We start from the raw sequence: 22,215 nt of genomic DNA, 5'->3' as shown, positions 1-22,215 counted from the left end.
CTTCCTTACAGGCGGGTGCTGAGATCTCCACAGTGCATCCAGAACAATATGCCAAGCGCTTTCTGGACTTTGTCACTAATATATTTGCTTAGCAGTTGTGCAGTTATCGTCTTGTTGGGCCAAAGAATCAGATCAAAGGCTTTCCTGTCCCCTTGTATTTTCCCCTTACCCAATTTTCAGTAGGAGAGATGATTCCTTCTCTCCCTGCCCTTGCTGTCTTGAGTCAGTAGAAGAGTTGGGTGAACTTCATGTGAGCCCCATAATGAGTGGTCCAAGAGATGACTGTGGAATCAAGTGCCTTAACTTTGATCTTCTGTCGGGATGAATCACGGCCCAGAATACCAAAGAAGCTGTTCAGGAACTGCCCTTGGAGGCAGCCTCTCTGGCTCCCCAGAGAGAGCAGTAGAATGAAGCCCGGCTTGCAATATGTATCCCAATGCCAACCACCTCTATCCCTTAAACCATACCAGTGGTACACCAGATGGTGACTCTGGTTAGGGTGAGAGCCAATCTTGGTTAAATGGTTTTTTTTATTATTATCCTGAGACATAATAATATGCAATAAGAATTTAGTCTTGTGCCTTGGAAGGAGGAGGTTGAATGGAATCTTTCCTATTTAATACAATCAATTTCCTTTGAGAGTGACTGATATAGTTAACCCTTTGCTACCCAGCAGTACTGCCTCCTTGTTTCAAACCTCTTATGCTAAATCTTTACCTCTTCCTCACCCCTGCTTCTCATCCTTCCTGAACGATTGCACTGTATCCTACCTCCTGGGAGAGGTTTTGGTCCTTCCTAGCAAGTACAGACTATGTTGCTTATGAACACCCTAAGATGCACTCCAGTTCCCTTGGGCTCTTTTTCTCTCTGGCACGGTAGCCTCTTCAAACTTCATTGCCTCTGTTGTGCTCCCAACTGTAGCACTTCTGCTAGGACCCAGTGGTTTCACCTCTTTGGTGATGCTTTTCCTCCATCCCTCAGACAGTGAATGTGGACTTGCACCATGGGTGGGAGCTACCTGGAGGGTGGTGGTAGGGATTTAGGATTAGACCATGTGGGGCACTTCCCCTGAGCATTTGACTTAGTGAGAGAAAAATTGATTCCTCTATTGTGAAAAAAAGAGAGATTCTTCTGGTATCTGTGTAATGTTGCCAACCTTTTCTCTCAACCTAGTGGGTACTTGGCAAGATTAGGTGGCTATACTCTGTAACAAAGTTGTGTCATTCCATCATATGAACTGTGATAGGCCCTGGCTATCCGTCTCTCCCATTCCAAAACTGCAGTCAAACTAAGGTTGAAAGCTCTGCCCTGTATCTCAGGGCAAAAGAGGATTAGAGGGGAGTTTTTCTAAAGCCCACCTTGGTGAGGCATGAGGATGGGAAAAGCCATGGTGGATGTTCTCTGAAGCCCTGAGTGTCAGTCTGTATGTTTTTGCTGGTCATCCATTCTCCTCTGAAAGGGACTCAAGATCTTTCCTGCCGTACATGTGTACATGTATCTCAAACTAACCCGTGTGGGAACAGTCAGCCTCTGCCAGCAGCTGTTTCAAGAGACTCTTGACAACATTATGGAGCTCTGAGGGGTCTTAATGAGGATATTTGTCCCCGAATTCAGCAGAACAGGGCTCTTCCTCTGAGTTCACTCACTCCCCTACTGTATACACGGCACTGCGTCCTCACAGGTCAGCCTCTCTCACGGACGTGGTCCACAGCATGCCATGGTAGCTGTTCCCCTGATAAGGAGAAGAGGCCTTGCACAGGCTCCAGCCACGGCTGTGTTTGATAAAGCCATCCGATTTGCCACACTGGGCCGAACCCATGCTGCTGTTCTATCCATCCTCTCCTCTTAGTCCCTCTCAAGCTGCTGTCGGAACTGATGCCATTCCTCTACTCAATGCAATAAAACCTGTGCCATGGGGACATGCTTGTGTCGGGGTCCAGGGTTTGTACTCCTTCCTGCCTCTTGCAGTGTTTCTTTATTGTATAAGATGTTGTGTACTTCCAGTTCACTCTTGTATCAGTGGAAATAAATTATTGAACCAAAGATGCCTGCTTACAAAATGCTCATTCCCATCCAAGAGGCTGTTGGATTTTTCTGCTTCAGCAATATGGAAGGAGGACTTCATGGCTCATTGGACTGATATAAACCCAAACACCAAAAAAGAAAAGGCAACTAGGAGCCTACAAAACCACGCTGTGCCTTTCACTTCTAGGCTGACAGTTGTAAATACTAGACAAGAATATGGTGGTGTCCAGACTATGCTCATCACTACAGCTATCCAGGGTTAATTTCAGTGTAAGCTAGAATTTGGTCTGGCTTCTCCATCCTGTGTAATGCTGGGATATTCTTAGTCCCTATTCCAAGCAGCCATTGCTGGGGCGAAGTTGCTTTACCTGTTATGCAGGATTCTCTTTCCTTATGTGATTTTGGAGATTCAAGCTTGGCCCCTGCCCTCCAACACCTTCAGCAAGGAATAGACCTCATGGCCTTGTTATATCCAGCTACCCACCCTTTCCCAAATGGAGTTGCATTGCCTTCTGTCACACTGTGTTGTTACATACATAAATCTCAGCAGTCTTATTGACAAGCCTAGATGGGCTACCAAACCTCACTTCTCTTTTAGCACTACTGCAATGTAAAATCAACACATACAAACTCCTCCTGTATTCAAGACTGTTGAATGCCATAACCTACTGTCATTTGAGTGTACAATAGAATCAGTAGGTTCTCTGTTTAATGTTAGTGTTGTCTTAGGAGCTTCTGGGGATCTTTTTTTCTATATGGTCCATTTTTGTGGATATATATGCCTAGATGATTAACTACCCAGCCTTGATTTTGTTTAGAGGCAGGCTTGCCTAAATGACTCCATGGCATCTGGAAGTTTGGGTCCTGTGCTGATCTCCATCTCACCCTGCCTTTTTCTGTTTCATGGGGTGGTTGCAATGAGTTCAGAACCCTGAGGCTGAAAGTTAAAACAACAACAACAAAAAAAAAATACAGACAAGCAATACCTTTATTAGAGCCCGCTAAAATAATGTGCAAGCTTTGGAGTCCTCCAGAACTCTTGTCAGCCTAGATGCTACCAGTGGAAGGAAAGGGGGGGGGGGAGAAATAAAAAAACTTCGTTGTGAGATTTGCTGATCAAGTCATGAGTGTTTTTGGAACTGCAGTAGGATTTACCTCCTGCTCTTGTTGACTCCATGGCAGATCTTGCTGCATGCAGCGGCTCTTTCTCCCATCCTCCAGGCTCCTACCTGGGACCCAGCATCCGCGCTCTGATGACATAAAAAGGCGGATGGTGTGCTCCTCTGCGTGCTGACCCCGAAGGCCAAGCCCCAACAGGGCTGATGGTGCTGCATCCTAAACCTTTTAATATGGGGCGGGGGAAAAACATCTTCCACGGGATAATAGTGAGCCGCGTTCCCCCTGCGCACAAGTAAACGCGGGTGCGGGACGGTTTCCTTCCAAGACCTGGCCGCTGTTACCCCCACCGTCACTAATGCACCCCCCCTCTCGCAGCAGAAGCGGGGGGGGGGGGGAAGAGAAGAAAGGCGCCCGTTCGCCTCCCGCGGAGACAGCCGTGAGCCGCTGCCGCTCCTTCCGCTCGCCTTCCCCGCACGGCCGCCCACCGCCTCGGCCGCGCGCCCAGGCTCGCTCCCGGGCAATCCTCCTCCTCCTCCCGCCCGAGCTGTTGCTATGGCTATGGCCCATCATGCCAGCAACAAGCGGCGCCACGTGACGCACCGGCGATGGCTGCTCGGCGGGGAGGGAGACGGTGAGCAGCGCGGCTCAGGCGGCGCGGCGACACCGGCGGCAGCACGCTCGCTCGGGCACGCCAGAGGCGGCGGCGGCGGCGGCCTCCTCCTCCTCCTCCTCCTCCCTTGGTCTCGTTTACCCTCGCTGTCCCTGGATCCTTCGGCTCCTTCACCGCCACCTTTCCTCTCTCTCTACACCCTGCCTTTTTAAAAAAAAAATATCCTCTTGCAGCCTCCTCTCCTCCTCCTCATCATCCTCACACGCCCAGCTTGCAGTCTCGATGGAAGGTGCGATCCTGCAACCCTCGGAGGTTCCGCTATGGTGGGTGCCACGGTCTCGGGGCGGTGACGGGGGAGGGAGGAGAGAAGTAACCCGTTGCAAGATCGGGGGTGGGGGGGGTATCTTTGCATCGGGAGGGGTGGGGGTAGGTCGTCGTCTTTGCACGTCGTGTGGCGGGGAGCGATCGAGACAAAGGATGCGGCGCTTTGCCTCCGGCGCCGTCTGGCTCTGCCTCGGTTTGGCGTGCTTTCCTGTTTTGTTTTCAGTTATCCCCAGCATCAGCATCAGCATCATCATGTGGCGCATTGATCGGAGTCTATCTGCATATTCCTGCAGCCGCTCGTTCTTAAAGCAGCTGCTGCCGTTTCTTTTATTGTGTGTTGTCAGCTGGCTTTGCAGCAGGGGTGTTGCCTAAAGGAGAAAGAGAGCAGTTGACTCTCTCAGTCTCTCCCTGTGCATATGTGTGCGTGTTCGGGTTGGCGGGGGGGGGAAGGTAGGATTTCTCCTCCCTTTTTTCCAGGGTACCCAGCACACCAGATCCAGGATTTGCGGGGGGGGGTAACTTCTTTACGTAACGATTTTCTCCTCCGAGTTGCCTATTCATCTATCCCTCAAAACCTCCCGGAGCGGCGGGGGCGGTAGGCAGAGGTCTTTGGGGCGGGGAGTGGGGGAAAAGAGAAGCGGCCCCCTCCGCACCGAGAAGTGGGGAACCGGCATATAATTGGGTCACGAGAGGCTGAAACTTAGCTGCCCACCTCTGTCATCGTAGGAGGGGGGATAATGTTTAGGTCCTGCACTGTTGCGGGTCTTCAGAGGGTAAGATTAAAACCCCGGGGCTCAGGGAGAAAAAAAGCGGGGGAGATTGGGGGTTGATGTTTGTGGGGTGTGTGCAGAGGCATAAGGGAAAGATGTATGGGATTCTGGTGAGGAACCTGAAAGCTGTCAATAAAGCCTTTCCCCCCCCCCCTCACCAAGCCATTGTTTTTCACCCTGTGCCCCCCCCTTTCTGCACACGCTTCTCCTTTGTTCCATATTTATCATTGCTTCACAGCAGCCAAGCCTACCAGGCCTCATTTGGAATAAACAACTCCTGGTGAAGAGCCGAAATAGTGGGATGAGGCTGACAAGCCCTCACCCAGATAATTGGGGTGGGGAGGGAGGAGGAGTGTTGTCAAAAATACCTGCAGGGACCCTATTACCAAACCTCAAGGAGAGAGGATAGTCTTAAAGGATTCTTGCCTCACTCCACCCCTACTGTCAATATCTGTTCTTTATTCTCTACTCCCCCCCCCACCTCCCAACCACTGTGTTTGCTTTTCTCCACCACAGTGACAGTGTGGCCCCCTATTATCTTTATTGACCAGGTAAGGCCCACAGAAACATGACAAAATAGCCTTGCTCAAGGTCACCTAGGTCCCCCCCCCCCAAAAAAAAGTATGTGCATGTGCTGTAGAAGGCCAGGCTCCCGGGCTTGATGTTGTTAGGAAAAAAGAACAGTTTTCAGCAGGGACATAGTCGTGACAAGGCAGGGATGAGAGAAATGGCGCCTGCTGGAATTGCCATCTCCCCCCCCCCCCGTCACGGAAGTACAAATGACAACTTGAAGATTGGGTCCTTTCTCACTAACCTACCCCCTTCCCAGCTATGCCCATTTGTTGATGCCAAATATTTGCAGGACTACCTGTGCTGTGCACCTAATTTGGAAGAGCTGCTAGATTCTATAGGGTAAGACTTTAGCCTCCATCTTGATCTTTGGAAAAGAAAGAAGGGGGGGGAGAGGCCAGAAATTGAAATGTGTTGCCCCCTTCCTGGCTAAAGATCTACTTAATAGATGCAGAGGTTAAGGTTGTGGTTCTAGTGGTTTTTGCACATTTCTTAGTAATGACACAAAAGCATTCTCATTGGTTACTCTTGAGTTTGCTTTTGTTTGCATTGTCATAAAGTTAAAGGCAGGAGGGTGTTACGTGGGTTTCAGGATCTCAGTGTGTTCCTTCAGTCTGCTTCCTGAATGTGGGTGACTGCATAAGTCTGATGGACTGAGTTTATTTATTTATTTATTTATTTATTTATTTATTTATTTATTTATTTATTTATTTATTTATTTATTTATTTATTTATTGAATTTATATGCTACCCATCTAGACATAGTCTACTCTGGGCTGCTTACAACATAAAAGATAAAAACAATTTAAAATATACACAGTTTTAAATTAAAAAAACAAAATGATATAATATATAATATCATAAATTTACAATTTTAACAATTAATTTAAAGCAAACAGTCCCAAGATGGGAAAAATAAAAGAAGAGAAATAAGAAATAAGAATGACTTAATTGACTGAAGGGAAGGCCTGCTTGAATAGCCAAGTTTTCAGCTGGGTTTTGAAAATGCCCAGCGAGGGTGCCAGCCGGATTTCGGTGGGGAGAGTGTTCCACAGCCGAGGGGCCACTGCCAAGAACGCCCGATTTCTTGTTTTTTCCTTCCGGGCCTCCCTCGGCGTCAGACCCCTCAGCCGTCCCTGCTGGCTGTGTCAGGTGACTCGGGTAGATCTGGGTGGGAGAAGACGATCTGCCAGGTATTGAGGTCCCAAACCACTTAGGGCTTTATATGTAATCATTGACACTTTGAAGTCAACGCGGAAATGGACGGGCAACCAGTGCAAAGCAGCCAGAGTGGGGGAGATGTGTTGGTGTTTTCTCACCCCACTAAGAAGCCTGGCTGCCGCATTCTGGACCATCTGAAGTTTCCGCATCAGCCTCAAAGGTAGCCCCACGTAGAGTGTGTTACAATGGTTTAATCTTGAGATTACGAGCGCACGGACTAGAGTAGTGAGGGCCCCCCCATCAAGATAGGGTCGCAGCTGGACAATCCGCCATAGATGGAAATAGGCAGAGCGGGCCACGGACGCCACCTGGGTTTCCATGGTAAGCGCCGGGTCCAGATGTACCCCCAAGCTACGGACATCATTCTTTGCGGCAAGGACCGTCCCCCCGAAAGAAAGGGAGTTGCCTATACCACTGGTGGAAGGACCACCCACCCTCAAGACTTCCGTCTTGTCCGGGTTCAGCCTCAACCCATTCGACTGCATCCATTCCAATACAGTCTCCAGGCAGTGCTGAAGGGACAGTACGGCATCCACTGAGGTAGATGAAAAGGAGATGTAGAGCTGTGTGTCATCAGCATACTGGTGACACGATGCCCCACATCCCCTAATGACCCCACCCAGCGGCCTCATATAGATGTTAAACAGCATTGGGGAGATAATTGACCCCTGTGGAACCCCACAGTTGAGGCTCTACGGGGCCGAGACACTCTCTCCAAGCTGAACTCTCTGGGGTCGGTCCTCCAAGAAGGAACGGAGCCAGGACAATGCCAGGCCACCAATTCCCAACTCAGAGAGCCTCCCCAGGAGGATACCATGGTCAACGGTATCAAAGGCCGCTGAGATGTCAAGGAGGACCAACAAGGACATATTGCCCTCATCGGCCTCCCTCAGCAGGTCATCCATCAGTGTGACCAGTGCCGTCTCTGTACCATAGCACGGCCTGAAGCCCGACTGGAATGGGTCCAGGGCATTGGTTTCGTCCAAGAGCATCTGGAGCTGATCTGCCACCACCCTCTCAACCACTTTGCTAAGGAAAGAAACATTGGCGACGGGCCTATAATTGCCAATGCCGTCCGTCACCAAATTTGGTTTCTTCCTAATGGGCCTAATTAGTGTCTCCTTGAGGGCAAGGGGTACCTTGCCCTCCTGAAGAGACCCATTAATTATTGCAGAGGCCCATTTGGTTGTTACGGGCCTGGCTGCTTTGATTAGCCAGGCCGGGCAAGGGTCGAGAGAAGAGGTGGTGGCCCGACACCGATCAAGCGCCTTGTTTACCAAATCCAGTGTTACAGGCTAAAAGGAATCAAGAATTACCAGGCAAGGCGGAGCGCTGGACATCTCTGCTCGATCCATTGTATTTAAAAAAGGAGAAAGGTCACGGCGGATGGCCTCCATTTTAGATTTTAAAAATGCTGCAAATTGTTCAGGTGAGATGCTAGCGGGAGGCCCTTCAACCAGACCAATTCCGGATAGATCGCATCTCTCTTGAGACCAGAGACAACTCAGGAGTGTTGTTTTGCTTGGGTTGGGTGTTCCAAATGAAAGCTCTAGCATAGATTTCTCCTACCCAACAGCCTTCCAGACATATTGGACCACAATGCCCATCACCCCAGCTAGTGTGCTGGCCAGAATGAAGGGGCCATGGTCCAACTTGTCAGCAGAATGCCTGATTGAGGAAGGCTGCTGTAATGAATTTGTGAAGAATTGCATGATTAACTGCTCAGTGGTTTAAGCATCTGGCTGCTGACTCAGATGCTGGGAGTTCGATTCCCCAGGGTTCCTCCTTGACAGAGACTGGAGTCGATGATCCATAGGGTCCATTCCAGCTCTGAATTCCTAAATGATAATTAACCCACCACATACAGGGCTCTTGCCCTTCTGCAGGCTTGCCTATTCTCATGCAATCTCCCTGGCAATGCCATCAAGATTAAAGGTCCTCCAGGACAGGGAAGCTATGCGGTGGTTCTAAGGGACTCCGCAAATGCAATTTGAGACCTAACATGATCCCCAAATGCAAGAAGACCCAGATTATGAATTTGTGAATTTCGTTGTATGGTATACTGTGTATATACTTACAATGACAATAAATTATATTATTATTATTATTATTATTATTATTATTATTATTATTATTATTATTATTATTATTATTATTATTATTATTATTATTATTATTATTATTATTATTATTATTATTATTATTATTATTATATGGAAGTCAGGGGGTTTGTTATTACAGATTATTGTGGCCAATATTGGTCAAGAATTCACAAAATATGTAAAATGATGTCAATTTCTTCATGAATTCAAATTCAAATTGCAAGTCTAAGTTTGCAAAATGGCCAAGTTTGCGAAATGGTCTGTAAAATTATTTTCTGACCACGTAAGCTTTTGATAAATTGGAAGTTATTCACACATGCACATTCAGGCTATCAGACTTTAAAAAAAACATAATGAGGCCAGTTAGTAATATTTTTTGTTGACTACCAGTTTTCTTTCCAAAGATATGTAGGAATATGTGGGCTTTTTTATTAAGCAGAAGTCTTTCTCAGGTAGAATGAAGAGTAACTAAGGCATCAATGCTGTGCTTTCATCTTTCTTAATGGTAAGCCTAATGAGACTACTTCTCCAATCCTTCACACATGTATTAGAAAGAAAAGAAACATCTCAGGGAGGCTTGCTTTTGAAGAAATATGCATGGGATCATGTGTTAAATCGTAACTGAAAGTGTGTGGATGGCTAGGACTGATGTTCTAAAAAGTAAATATTCAAAGTGCTTGTTCTCTGTTTACCTATGATAGAGTTGCTAGCCTGTTTTGTTTGGTGAAGAGTTCTATGTCACTCAGAAGCTTGCATTCCCTTTTAAATTAAGGCTTGCACCCAGTGTTTTCAGTATTTCACCCTTTGGATAACACTTTCTATGTTGACAAATGCTGAGGAAATCCAGCATCTTGTAGAGAGGAATCAGGGGCAAATTTTTCACTATGTGATTTTCAAGTGGTCTGCAGGCCAGGCCTCTAGATTAGTAGTTCCCAGCTTTGGATTCCCAGATGTCCTGGCCAGCACAGCTAGTGGTGAAGGCTTTGGGAAGTTTTAGTCCAATAACATCTGGAGACCCAAGGTTGGGAACCAGTGTTCTAGATAACTCAAGTGTTCTTGGACTGTAATACCCAAAAGTCCTGGCCAGCACAGCTTCTGGGAATTGCACTCCAAGAATGCCTGGGTTAGCCAAGGTTCGGAACCACCGCTCTACATCTTCATTGCCATTCCATTAAAATAAGGGTGAAAGCTCAAAATCACTGAATACTGTACTGTTCTGTGGCTGCATGCTACAGTCAAGAACCAAAGCAGTGTTACGGGTTTATCATTCAGATAAACTTGTCCACCTGTTCTCATTCTCCTTGAGAAACACTGGAAATCCTGGGCTTAGGAAAGTCAGCATTTTGGACTATCATCCCTGGGTTACTGAGGTACAGACTGAAAACTGCTATCTAACATCACACAGAGATTGTTCCAAGATAAACATTTGTTATACCTACTTATTTTTTATTGCATTGATCACTAGATGTTTTCAGCATTCCATCTTTAGGGTAGGTACAAATATCCTGATGTAAGCGGAGCAACTAGCAGCTTTGCATACAGATATATTTCTTCTGTTCTATTTCTTCTGTTCTGTCAGGGCAAGCTCTTAGCACAACAGTACAGGGGTTTTCCCAGTACAATAGTGCTGCTTGAACTAGGAAGATCATTGGATCACATGGAGGCAAGCATTGCCTAATAAAAATGATATCACAGATTCACAGACCTACCTTATCCCTCTTTCTCCCTGTCTCGGAGAGTTTTGTAAGGCTTTTTAAAATGTGTTTTTTTTAAAAAAAAAATACTGATGGAAAGAATATGTCTGGTGCTTTAAAAGTCAAAGAGAATAGTTTATCTGAATTTGAACAGGAGCAAGATGGACAGTTCAAGCAGCATTGAATTCATCTGATATATGCCTTTGTGGAACTGGTAAAGCCACTCCTTAAATATCTCACTTACCTTGAAAGCTCTATTAGAGTCTCTATAAGTCTGTTCCAGCCCAGACAAGACGTAACAACATACCTTTGATGGAAATTATGCCAGGTTCAAATTGTGAGTGAATAACCTGATGGGACTTCTTCTCAATACTGTACCTATCTTGACCATTCAAGGCTAAAAATATGTTTTCAAATGTAACAAATGGATTTCCAGGTTTATCAATACAGATGCCTCAATGTGTGTCCTTTGAGGTCTAAGCAATGCCCTGTAAATTGATTAAAACCATTAGGATATTTATGTAAAGCAGGAATGGTAAGCTTTTGGAGAGCCAAATGTCTACAGCTTGTGGTTCCTCACCACTGGCCACGCTTGTTGGGGATTCTGGGAGTTGTAGTCCAAAATTATGAAGGGCCAAAAATTTCCCACCCTTCCTTATATGCAAGCATATGGATCTGCTGTGCTGCTTACGGCATGTAAGGGGAGGAAACTATTACGTCCAGACAAAGTAGAATTATTTTCATTAGTAACCATTTGCCTTGTATCCTACCACCGAAAGCATTCTGGGAGTTGAAGTAAAGTGAGATGGAGTCTGTGTCCCTTCTCCTAAATGTTTTGATGGAAGTTGTCATCCAGAGTATCTGGAGAGTGAACAGTTGTTCCATCTCTGTGTTGGAGTGTATCTGAAAATCACAGGAGGAAGATATTTAAAGTGTAGATAGCTAAAGTGTCGCAAATTGTCCTGTGGAATGATTCATCGAACATGCATTCCCTAAGATTTCTGTGCATCCAGAACAATTTCTATGAAACTTGTCTTCCATTTTTTCAGTTATGCAACCTCAAGAAAGAATACTCACTCTCTGCTTTCAGTACATGCTGCTCTTTGGAAAAACCTATTGAACTAGAGACATATATATACCGTATATATATATATCAAGATTCAAATATATCGTGAATAAAACAGTTGGCTTTTTCGCCATGTGTAAACCAGTGAGCTGGATTTTGGTTGCTTGTTTGTATCATTTTTATTTTCATTTTTAAAGCAGAGAGACCTCAGGAACTGGAAGAGATTCAATGGGAATCTTGCTCCCATTGGTTTGGACTTGGTCGTCTTCTGCTCCTCCCTGCTGCTCTCTGGGCAGGAATGCTCTTTGCTGCCCAAAGCCCAGGTGCAAAACCATTACCTGCCTACATGATGGAGTTGTCTTCTCTCAAGGCTAGGAAAGGAGGTCGATTCTGGGATTGCAGGCATCGTCAGAAAATTCCCGAGGCTCCTAGAAAGGGTTCCTTTTGCTTTATCCCACCCAGGGGATAAGGAACCATTGGCCTTCTAAGATGTCTTGACCTTCAGTTCCTAGAAGCCATGGCCAGCATAGCAAATGGTAGACTGTAGGAGTTCTTGTCCTCAGCATCTGGGAAGCAAAAGCCTACCCACCCTAGTATTCTTATTACTCACCCCTAGTCTAGGATGAATTTGTCCTGAGTAACACAGTGGCTGTCTCCATGCAGCAACTTCTGGGACATAAGGGCTTTTTAAAAGCACCAAACTAGCATCTGTGTAAGCACCTCCCCATTTTAGAAAGGGAGGCAATATTATCGGGACCTGTTGGCCAAAGTCCACTCTTGGATCTTAAGCATCACAATGCATTCTTTTTTACAGAGATCTTTTATTTTGCCATGATCAGAGCACAACGGTGGGGAATCAGCCTCTCCCTGTTTTACTTCCCCTCCATCTCCATCTTTTCCTTTTGTTTGGTTAAAAGCGAACACCTATGCTTCTTTTAGGATTCATGCCTAGTACTTGAGTCCCATTCAAGAAGTTCTAACTCATCAGCCATTGTGCAGAACTAGTGTGTTAGACAAAAGCCTGAGTATTCGCTGGCAATAAAGGTGGGGAGGGCAAGGTGCCCCACCTCCTTGTTCTTACAAAAGTGCACCCTGGGTGCAGTGTTGTCTAGCTAATATGAAACACTAACACCCATGTAGAGTTTAGGAATAGAAAACTTGCAATTTCACCAGCAGTGTTCATCCTCTTTTCTCCAAACCGAATTGTAAGAACCAAAAGCAAGGAATGGAGAAATTGTCAGGGAGAAAGAAAGTGGCCCACACCTTCTTAATTTGAAGGTGTTTCCTTCCACCCACTTCAGCTTCAAAACATACATCTTAGGAATTAGATCTTCCTTGTTTAGAGATGATTCTGGTGTTGTGTGTGTGTGGTGGGGGCTTTGTGAGAAAGTACAGTTTTCCCCTAGAAAATGAGAGAGAGAGAGAGAGAGAGAGAGAGAGAGAGAGAGAGAGATCTACTTTCTCTCGGGGTTCAAAAATCATTTGATGGGTTCTGCTGGTTAAATATATTTGGATGGGATTGGGGTAGGGAGAAGCAGGATTTTTTTAAAAAAGGTACATGAGCTAAATCCAGTGTTAGCCCTCCCTGGAGCAGACTTATTGAAATCAGTGGGGTTTAAATAACTTGTAGGTGGTAAGTCCTAATCTTTTCAGAAAGTTGACTGTAGGTAGATGGATGTAGGATTTATCTCTAGGTGAGCAAATCGTGTTACACATAAATCATTAAGCTCTATTTCAGCTGGAGATAAAGGTATAAAGATAAAGCTTTCATCCCAGGCATGGGTTGTGAAGGGAGGGAGCTTATTCTGGTGGCACTTTGGCTCCCCAGCAATAACCTCATGAAACAAAGGTCATAGCATGGAGGCATTTTCCATGGTTACAGGGTGACTTTCACCGATGAGCAAGGAGGGAGTGAATCTCAGTTTCTCATATCCAGATCTCAGCCTTCCCATTGTACTGTATGGCCTCCAAATGAGAATACCCAGTTTTTTTTCCTGCAAATACATTACAAGGTGCCATAACTGAAGGCTGTTTTGCACTAAATGTGAAACAGACACACCTTTAAACATGGTTAAAGATACAATCCATGTTCTATGAAGTATAACAAACAAACTTGGAAACAGACGGAGCTTGAACTGGTCGCTTTTTTAGGACTACAATGCAGGGTCAAATTTCTCAAACTACATATTGTGGGTGTTGTGATCCAAAAAAGTGATTCCCCCACACCTGCAAGGTGTGATAGTCATTATGCTGAAGTAAGATCCATAGGTGTGCTGGGCTTCATTAAAGGAAACCCGTGGGATGTACAGTAAATAGTTTTGGATTTATACAAGAGAAACCTAGATATAAATCATCCAGAAGCCTTACTGGCTGAACTTAAACTCATGGTTTAAGCATAGTTTGTCTGAGGATTTTGCATCCTAGAAAATGGAAGCTAGACATAGTAATAAATTGAGATAATTCAAGAATTAATAAGAGAAGTTTGCATAAATCCCCCCCCCAAAGGAAGAGTTGGGGCTCCCCAGTTTAAGGCTATACTATATAGCCAGTCTGGTAAGGCACATGCCATATATGGTATCTCAGTCCAACAAATTAATTTTGTTGAATATAGAAACACAATAATTGCATTTGGACCTTGTAAATACTGTACTCTTTTCACACAAGATAATAAACATATAGTTAAAATATACAACATTCCTTCTTTTAAAATATGTTTTTAATTTGGAATAGCTAAAGGTAAAGGTTCCCCTTGACATTTAGTCCAGTTGTGTCTGACTCTAGGGTGCAGTGCTCATCCCTGTCTCCAAGCCATAGAGCCAGCGCTTGTCCATAGACAGTTTCCGTGGTCACGTGGCCAGTGCAACTAGACACAGAACGCTGTTACCTTCCCACCAAGGTGGTACCTATTTATTTACTTGCATTTTTACATGCTTTCGAACTGATAGGTTGGCAGGAGCTGGGACAAGTGACGGGAGCTCACTCCGTTGTGTGGATTCGATCTTATGACTGCAGGTCTTCTGATGTTGCAGCACAGAGAGTTCTGTGGTTGAACCCACAGCGTATAGATATAGAAAATTAATTATTCCACAAGTATCCACATAATATCCAGTGGCAGAGTTGGAGAAATTCCAAGAAAACTGAAGAGACTGAGAACTTATTAATAAAGTGGCAAGTTATTAGAATAATGGATTGTTTAGAAAAAATAAAACATAAGGATCAAATAAAAGAAGTGACAGGTATGGATAAAATATCTTGATATAATATTATTCAAGTAGAGCAGGGGGTAAAGAACTGAGTAAAAAGAAATGATAAATGTAGGGAATCTACAAAATACGAGAAAATTATATTTTAAAAGGAAAGTGAAGGGGAAAACAATATAGCAAAACATATACATAATATGTAAAATTTGTCATATATTCAGGAGGGCTCAAATTATTATGGGAACATGATACAGGAAAAGAAGTACAGTGGTGCCTCGCACAACGGGCGCCTCGTAGAGCGATGAATTCGCTCTACGAGGCCGTTTTAGCGATCGCAAATGCGATCGCAAAACGGTGCCCGTATAGGCGCGAAATCGCAGAACGAAGGTCAGTAAGCTGCTCGCTTACCGACCTTCGCTTTGCGACCCGCCGATCAGCTGTTCCGCGGCTTCAAAATGGCCGCCGGAACAGCCGAAAGGGGCCGGGGTGCAGCGTTTTCGCGCCCTTGGTAAGCAAGGGGAGCGCGTGAAAACGCTGCGGAAGCCCCGAAATGGCTGCGCGCAACCATTTCGGGGCTTCCGGCAGCGTTTTCGCGCGCTCCCCTTGCTTACCAAGGGCGTGAAAACGCTGCACCCCAGGCCCTTTCGGCTGTTCCGGCGGCCATTTTGGACCCGCCGGACAGCTGATGGCAGCCATTTTGGCACCCTCGTTGTGCGAGGGGAGGGCGCGAAAATGGCTGCCGGCCCCTGGGAAACATCGCACAACGGTAAGTATTTTATGGCACTGGAACGCATTAAACGCTGTTTAATGTGTTCCAATGCCTTTTTCTGTTCCGTAGTGCGATGTTTCCCACAGCGAAGGTTAATCCGGAACGGATTAACCTCGCTGTGCGGGGCACCACTGTATTAGTGCTTGGAAAAACATAGAGAACAATAGAAACAATCGAAATATATGTTAGTACGGAAAAACTTGTATAACTCAACAAAGCCTGGCTTCCAGCACTGAAAAATACAGCCTGCAAAAGGTCAATGATCTCTACCCAGCCACAAGAATTGTATCAAATGATTATGTAATGTTCTTGTGTTTTATTGTTTTATCCTATACTGGAAGCCGCCTGGAGTGGTCGAGTAGACCAGATAGCCGGGGTATAAATCAAATCAAATCAAATCAAATCAATCAATCAATCAATCAATCAATCAATCAATCAATAAAAAAGAACCCATGGTCACTGCACACAAAAGAGCAGCTAATGACACCCATCAATCACAGTGACAGATCATCTCCCCTTTATCACAACAATACACCCATAAGAAAAAACACCCTAATCACCCAATCTCCTGAAAAGTACAAGAAGCTGATACCACAGCTATAAATACTCAACTATCCCACAAACTACACGAGAACACAGACAGAGTTCTAACTCCTGTTCTCTGAAGATGCCGGCCACAGAGACTGGCAAAACATTAGGAAGGAAAACCTTCAGAACACGGCCAAACAGCCCAAAAAGCCTACAACAACCAGAACCTGTATAAGTTGGTCTTTAACTAACTAATAAGTTAGTTAACTAACTAATTAGTTAAGTTAACTAACTAATGAGTTAGTATTTAACTCCAGTGAAATTAAACCAAATACAGTGGTACCTCGATTTATGAACGTCTCCACTTACGAACATTTCGAGTTACGAACAGCTCTATTTGCAAAATGTTTCTTCGACTTGTGAACGGATCTTCCACATAGGAACGAAAAAAAACCTTTCCTGCCCTTTTTTTGACCTAGGTTCATCTTAGGTCAAAAGAAGAAGAAAAAATTCTCCCCCTAGGGGTAGAGTATGGATTAACCGGCTTTGCATTAGTTCCTATGGGAACTAATGCCTCTACTGTACTTGCGAACAGCGCCTCGACATAAGAACGAAAAATAGCCGGAACGGATTAAATGGTTTTCAGTACATTCCTATGGGAAATTTTGCCTCGACTTACAAAGTTTTCAACATACGAACGGCATTCCAATAAGTCGAGGTACCACTGTAGATGGTAATTATTCTAAGGTGTGCTGGAGAGCATGCCAGAAAGTAGGTACTTATTTTCATATGTGGTGGGAATATTGGAATTTTGGTAATTGGTTTTTAAGAAAATAAATGAATAAAAGCAAGCTAAATTTAGCTTGTATGTCCTAAAATAGTACTTTTATCAATATTTGAAAAGGTGCAAGGACAGCTACAGAATTAATTTCCAATTTGATAACAAGCATCTTGTATAGATTTATTTTGCTAATACCAGTCATGAACCCAGTCAAGATTCCCCTGAATTAATTTTTAAAGCATATGAATTGCTTTTCTTAAAAATTCTGTTGTCCAGAGTTGTTCACAAAAGTCACAAAAATACAGTAGCTGAACCAAGACAAACATCTCCATGGTCAATTGTTTGTTTGGGGAACAAATATCTCACCGTGCTCATGATTAATCCCCAAGATTAAAAATTGCCACCCCCAATTAGTTTATGGCCTGTCTAGAAAATCCTGGAAAGGTTTGCCGACTCAAGATCAATCTGACAGCATGCAATTATTACTAGTTTATAGAGTTTATATTATAGAGATCAAGGAGCTTAAGCTTTACAGTGGGGTCTTGACTTGAGAACTTAATCCGTATTGGAAGGCGGTTCTCAAGTCAAAATGTTCTCAAGTCAAATCTGCATTTCCCATAGGAATGCATTGAAAACCATTCGATCCGTATCTGCTCTTTTCCGTCCATAGAAACTAATGGGAAGCTGCTATTCTGCCTACGACCACTAGAGGGGGATATTTTGTTTCTTTTTTTCTTAGGTCAAGAAAGGTTCAGGGAAGGCAGGGAAAATACAGTCCAGGCAGTACCAGGCAGTCCGAAGACTCCCAATCCACTCTCTAAACGCTGGGAGGAGTGAGGAAGCAGACAGGCACCCTTTTCACTGGCCAACAGTTAACTGAAAGTTCAAATTTTGCACTTTCCCTGCCTCCCACGTGTTTTTTTTTAGTTCTTAACTCAAATCTAAGTATGTAAGTCAAGTCAATATTTTCCTATGAGAGTGGTTCTTAAGTCAAAATGTTCTTAACTCAAGGCGTTCTTAAGTCAAGACCCCACTGTATTCTGTTTCCACGTGATATGTACACAGCAGCAAGGGAAAGCATTTTGCACATGCTCTAAGTCTAAAGCACTGACTGTATTGTGCTGTTTGCATTTTGAAATAATGTCATTAACACCTTAATATCCAAGGAGGAAGTTAGTATTCAGATTTTGCAATGGAACAAAACTAACCAGTTGCATGTTTTTGGGGTGGACACCCTCCCCAAAGGGGCAGTCTTGAGAAATGTTCTATCCATCCTCAGAAAGGCACCAAAATAACCCCTTTTAATTTGTTAGGCCTCATGAAAAAAAATAAAGCTCAGCAAGCCGGCAACACTTGCATGCATTTATTTGCCAGGGAAAAAATTTCCATGAAATAGTGTGGCATTTAATTTATTGGATGGGGCTGGTAAGTGCCGAGAATCTGTTTCCAGGTGCAATTCAAAGTGCTGGTTTTAACTGATAATGCCCTAAACAGCTTGGGCCCAAGCTATCTCAAAGACTGTGTCTCCCATTATGAACCTCTTGTGGTAGGGAGATGCGTTCCTCTGGGTCCCACCCCATTTACAGACGGTGAGGACAGTTGCTTCTCCCAGCCTCTGGAACTCCCTGTCACTGGAGGCTAGGTTGACCTTGTCTTTGCTATCCTTCCACAAGCAGGCAAAGACCTTTCTCTTCAGGCCAGCTTTCCCTCAGTGACCGGCTGCCTGAGTGGGGCTTTTAAATGGCATGGTCTGCCTTACTCCTTTGACTGTGGCTTTAGCATTGCTTGTATTTATCATTTCTCAGAGTGGCCTTTGTTTGTTCCTTTCAGTATTTCTATACTTCAGTGTTTTCGGCTTTAAACATTGCCTTTTAATGATGCCAGATGCCTTTTTATGCGCATTGTTTTAGCTTCAACTGTTGCCTTTCAATGATGTCAGCCACCTTGAAGGGTCCTTTTTTTTTTTTGGAAGGAGAAAGGCGAGGTAAAAACCTTTTTTAGATAAATAAAATTAAATCAGTTCTTCAGCTCCCCCACCCCCGAGTTCCCTTTCTTGAAAGGAGGAACCACCACCCAACGATGCCTGATGTGGGATGAGTGGAAATGCTGCCATCCGAAGCGAACCTCGTCGGGGTGGGGGGCGGGCGAGCCCGATTGAACTCCATCGGATCGCCTCCCGCAGAAGCCCTAATTGCGGCGGCCCGAAGACAAAGAGAGATGTGGAGCGGGAGCGGGAGGTGGGGGAGAGAGAAAGAGGCTGGGGATGGGGGGCGGCATTCCTGGCGGAGGGGAAGCGCCGCGGGCTCTTGGCTTTGGCGCGCCAGCCGAGAGGAGCCCCCCTTGCTGGGTGGAGCGCTGCGCCCTGGCGCAAGAGGCAGCTGCGCCTCCGCCGCTTCCCCCCCCCCTTTTGGCGCAGCAGCCGCGACCTAACCCGCCCTTTCTTTTCCCGTTCGCAGTTCCTGATTCGCCCCGCCGTTGAACTCCCACATCCGGCCGGTCCTCCTCGCTCTCAGCCTCTCCCATGGGCTCGCCAGGTACGGTATTGCGGCCGCGGGGCGCGCTCGCCATCGGCGGGGAGGAGGCGGGAAGGTGAGGGGGGGGTTGCCCCGGTTGCGTCTCCTGTTCTCCGTGCTCCTGCGCCGGTGGCACCAGGGTGTGTGTGGCGGTGGGCGGGCGTAGATTCTTCTCTCTCTCTCTTTCCATTCGGATCCCGAGAGCGGGGCAGAAAACCCTTTTTTTTGCTCGGCTGTCGCCCTTGGGAGATGGGCTTCCTGGCCGCGGCCTTGACGCAAAGGCAGGCATCTCGTGTCTCCCTCTCCCCTCCGAGGTCCCTCCCGCGTTACCTTTCCGAGCCGAGGGAGGTGGCGCAGGATCCAGGGAACTCTTCCTTCCTAAAGGCCGGTCTCCTTTTCCACGTAGCCTTGAACCTGTTGGCATAGCTGTGGGATGCCGGGAAGGGATCATCATCCTCACCATCGTCTTCACCGTCATCGAACGGTAGAGCTGGAAGGGACCCTGTCCTTTTGACTTTTAATTGGCCAACAGGCTATTCTTTTGTGAAAGCGTGTTTGTTTTTAGGAGCAAAAGATTTCTCATTTTCCTGTGGCTCAGGAAGGAGGAGGGAGAAACCTCTTCACAGCCATTGGTTTCAGCTAGCCTGTGATCATTGCTAGTTGCTGCAGGGATTTCTCTCTTTAAATGCCTTGAATGGGGCCCCAGAATTCCAAGGCACATGCAAAAGACTGTACAATTACTGGCACTATAAAATTAAAGGTTAGCGGGTTTTTTAAAAAAATATAAACCCATGCAACCGATAGTCTCTAGACTAGAGCAAAGCCTTGAACGCTTCCCATTTTCAGCTCCCAGTAAACATGTTGCGTGCTGGCAGTTGTAATCCAAAACGGGTACTTTTCCAAAGTCTGCTGTAGTGAGTTGAACTGGATTAGCTCCACTGGGTATCAGCTTCTTCAAATCGTAACAATTGAGATCACACTTTCTATAGATTCATACTTGTATCACACTTCCACCAGAAGTATATGGACTCTTCCTTATGTTCCACAATATTGTAAGTAGTCCACTCTCACGGTTTATTGTGGTGCAATAAAGATAAATATGTTGCAGTTTTAGTATACTTTCTCAGAGCAGCTCATTTTGTTGGCAGCATCTCATGGAATTAAATGGGTTAAAAATACCCCATGACGGGTTGTTGTTTTTACTGCACTAGATGAACACGGCTGTTAGCCTTTGGAACATGCTGTTTGTGGCACTCTTATTGTCTGTTCAGGTAATTTCTATGCTGCCCTTCAGTAAAAATTCAGAGCAATGGATATTAATAGAGGGTCAGGCGTTGCCTTTATTAGGACCAACCAGATGCAGAATTGTGCTTGAGATGGTGGTGGTTAGAGTCTAGAGAGAGAGAGAAAGTTGGTGTTGAATGAATGAAGTCTCCAGAGCCAGAAACCATTGTTTTCATCCTGAAGACAGGAATTTGCAAAAAGCCCTCACTCATTCTTTGTGCACTTACCTGAGAATCAGCCCCACTGGACAGAGTGGAATTCTCAGTAAACCAGCTTAGACTTGCCCTCTATATGAGAAGGGGGGTTGCCAAGGACACCTAGAGGGTTTACCTCTACTTGTGGGAGGTCTTTGGATCCCCGAGCTCTGGCAAGTTATTTATGGGTTAGAATAGTTTTAGTGCTGCTTCTCATTTACACAGATCCTGAAGCGATTTATAGTATCATCGTAAAACAACCCAGGAAAACCAGAACCATTCAATGCAGAAGAGAGTTCCAGACGTTTCATTAAGTATAGTAAATGAGGCCTAGGGAAATCTCAGGAGCAAACTGCACTACATCTTCACTAGACAATGACGATTCTTCCCCATTGGAACTCATTAAACAGATTTCAATGCATTCCAATAGGGAAATGCTTTTCGCTAGACAATGATTTCGCTAAACAGCGATTTCAGTGGAATGGATTATCATCATCTAGCGAGGCACCACTGTACTTGTAGATTTAAGAATGGCATCTACTGAGCTTCATCTGGCTTCATTCTGACTTGGCCTGGCTTTGTCTATTGTTGGTTAATTTGAGGGAGGAGTAGACTCCAGACTGCCTGGTTCCTGTGCCTGGAATGGTAATCCTGAATCTGTGGGGTAAGCCAAAACTAGTATTATAAGGAAATTCCATTTGCTTTTATTTCAGAAGAATGCTTCTAATATAATGGTACTCATCATGTAAATATACTCTGGCTGCATAGATATATTGCATAAAGGTTCCAGGCCTAAATGTGCTTAGTAGGTCTTTGATGTCTGCTTCACTTCCAAGTTTCATCTCTTCTTAGAGTGATTCTATTTGAGTTTTGTTATATCAGCTTTGTTTAAGTAATGTACCATCTTTTCTGTCTTGTCCACTGCAGGGTAGTAATGCCCCAAATGGCAGGATTAAGAGAGAGTTCTGGAATGAGAATAGGTGTGTGCTCAGAGCACTTCCCATAAAGTAGAACAATAATAGCAACAAATGGATCTGATCTGAATATTGCGTGTGGAGTGGGGGGAGAGAGTTAAGATTAAGAGCCTGCCTATTATCAGTAGTTTGGGAAATGCTTTGTGGGGTAACAGTTCTCACCTAATCTTGTGCATGTTCTTTCTGGATAAACACAATTAGGAATGTTGTGTGTCTGTTAGCTATGTTGCATCTCTCTCTCTCTCCCCCTACTCTGCCCTATTAGGCTTCCATCTGCAAATCTCCCTGGATCCTTCTCCTAGACTATTCCTCTCAAAAGGCTTTGAATTCTGCTTCTTAAGTAATCTTCTGTTCCTCAAGGGTTGCTAGTAGGCTATGATTACCCTGCAACGTTCTGCTTAGGATTGCCAAAATATCCCTTAAGGACCTTCCATCTTGAGTCTTTTGGCTCAGAAAGAGAACCTTGGAGAA

At 45.2% G+C, this 22,215-nt stretch overlaps 2 protein-coding genes across 6 annotated transcripts in view; both read left to right on the top strand.

Moving 5' to 3' along the window:
• Window positions 1-2,043, top strand: part of PIP4K2C (phosphatidylinositol-5-phosphate 4-kinase type 2 gamma) — a 46,839-nt gene extending 44,796 nt beyond the window's left edge. For both annotated transcript variants that reach the window (XM_020778471.3, XM_078384689.1), the window contains exon 10: window positions 12-2,043. In XM_020778471.3, the coding sequence (XP_020634130.2) occupies window positions 12-92 (81 nt within the window). In that variant the 3' untranslated portion in view covers window positions 93-2,043. The remainder of the gene's footprint in view (window positions 1-11) is intronic.
• Window positions 2,044-3,818: 1,775 nt separating this feature from the next.
• The window catches only part of DTX3 (deltex E3 ubiquitin ligase 3), a 31,082-nt gene continuing 12,685 nt past the window's right edge, over window positions 3,819-22,215 (top strand). Inside the window, exons 1-2 of one of the 4 annotated variants that reach the window (XM_020778458.3) lie at window positions 3,819-4,077; window positions 19,236-19,313. In XM_020778458.3, the coding sequence (XP_020634117.1) occupies window positions 19,301-19,313 (13 nt within the window). In that variant the 5' untranslated portion in view covers window positions 3,819-4,077; window positions 19,236-19,300. Of the gene's footprint in view, window positions 4,078-18,997; window positions 19,017-19,235; window positions 19,314-21,332; window positions 21,435-21,618; window positions 21,751-22,215 lie in introns of those variants that run through there. The other 3 variants (XM_072991174.2, XM_020778452.3, XM_020778444.3) reach the window with 3 other exon arrangements.

Source organism: Pogona vitticeps, chromosome 2 (genome assembly GCF_051106095.1).
Source record: "Pogona vitticeps strain Pit_001003342236 chromosome 2, PviZW2.1, whole genome shotgun sequence".
Taxonomy (NCBI): domain Eukaryota; kingdom Metazoa; phylum Chordata; class Lepidosauria; order Squamata; family Agamidae; genus Pogona; species Pogona vitticeps.
Note: the sequence above shows the minus strand (reverse complement) of the source record. Positions and strands in the feature narration are given on the sequence as shown.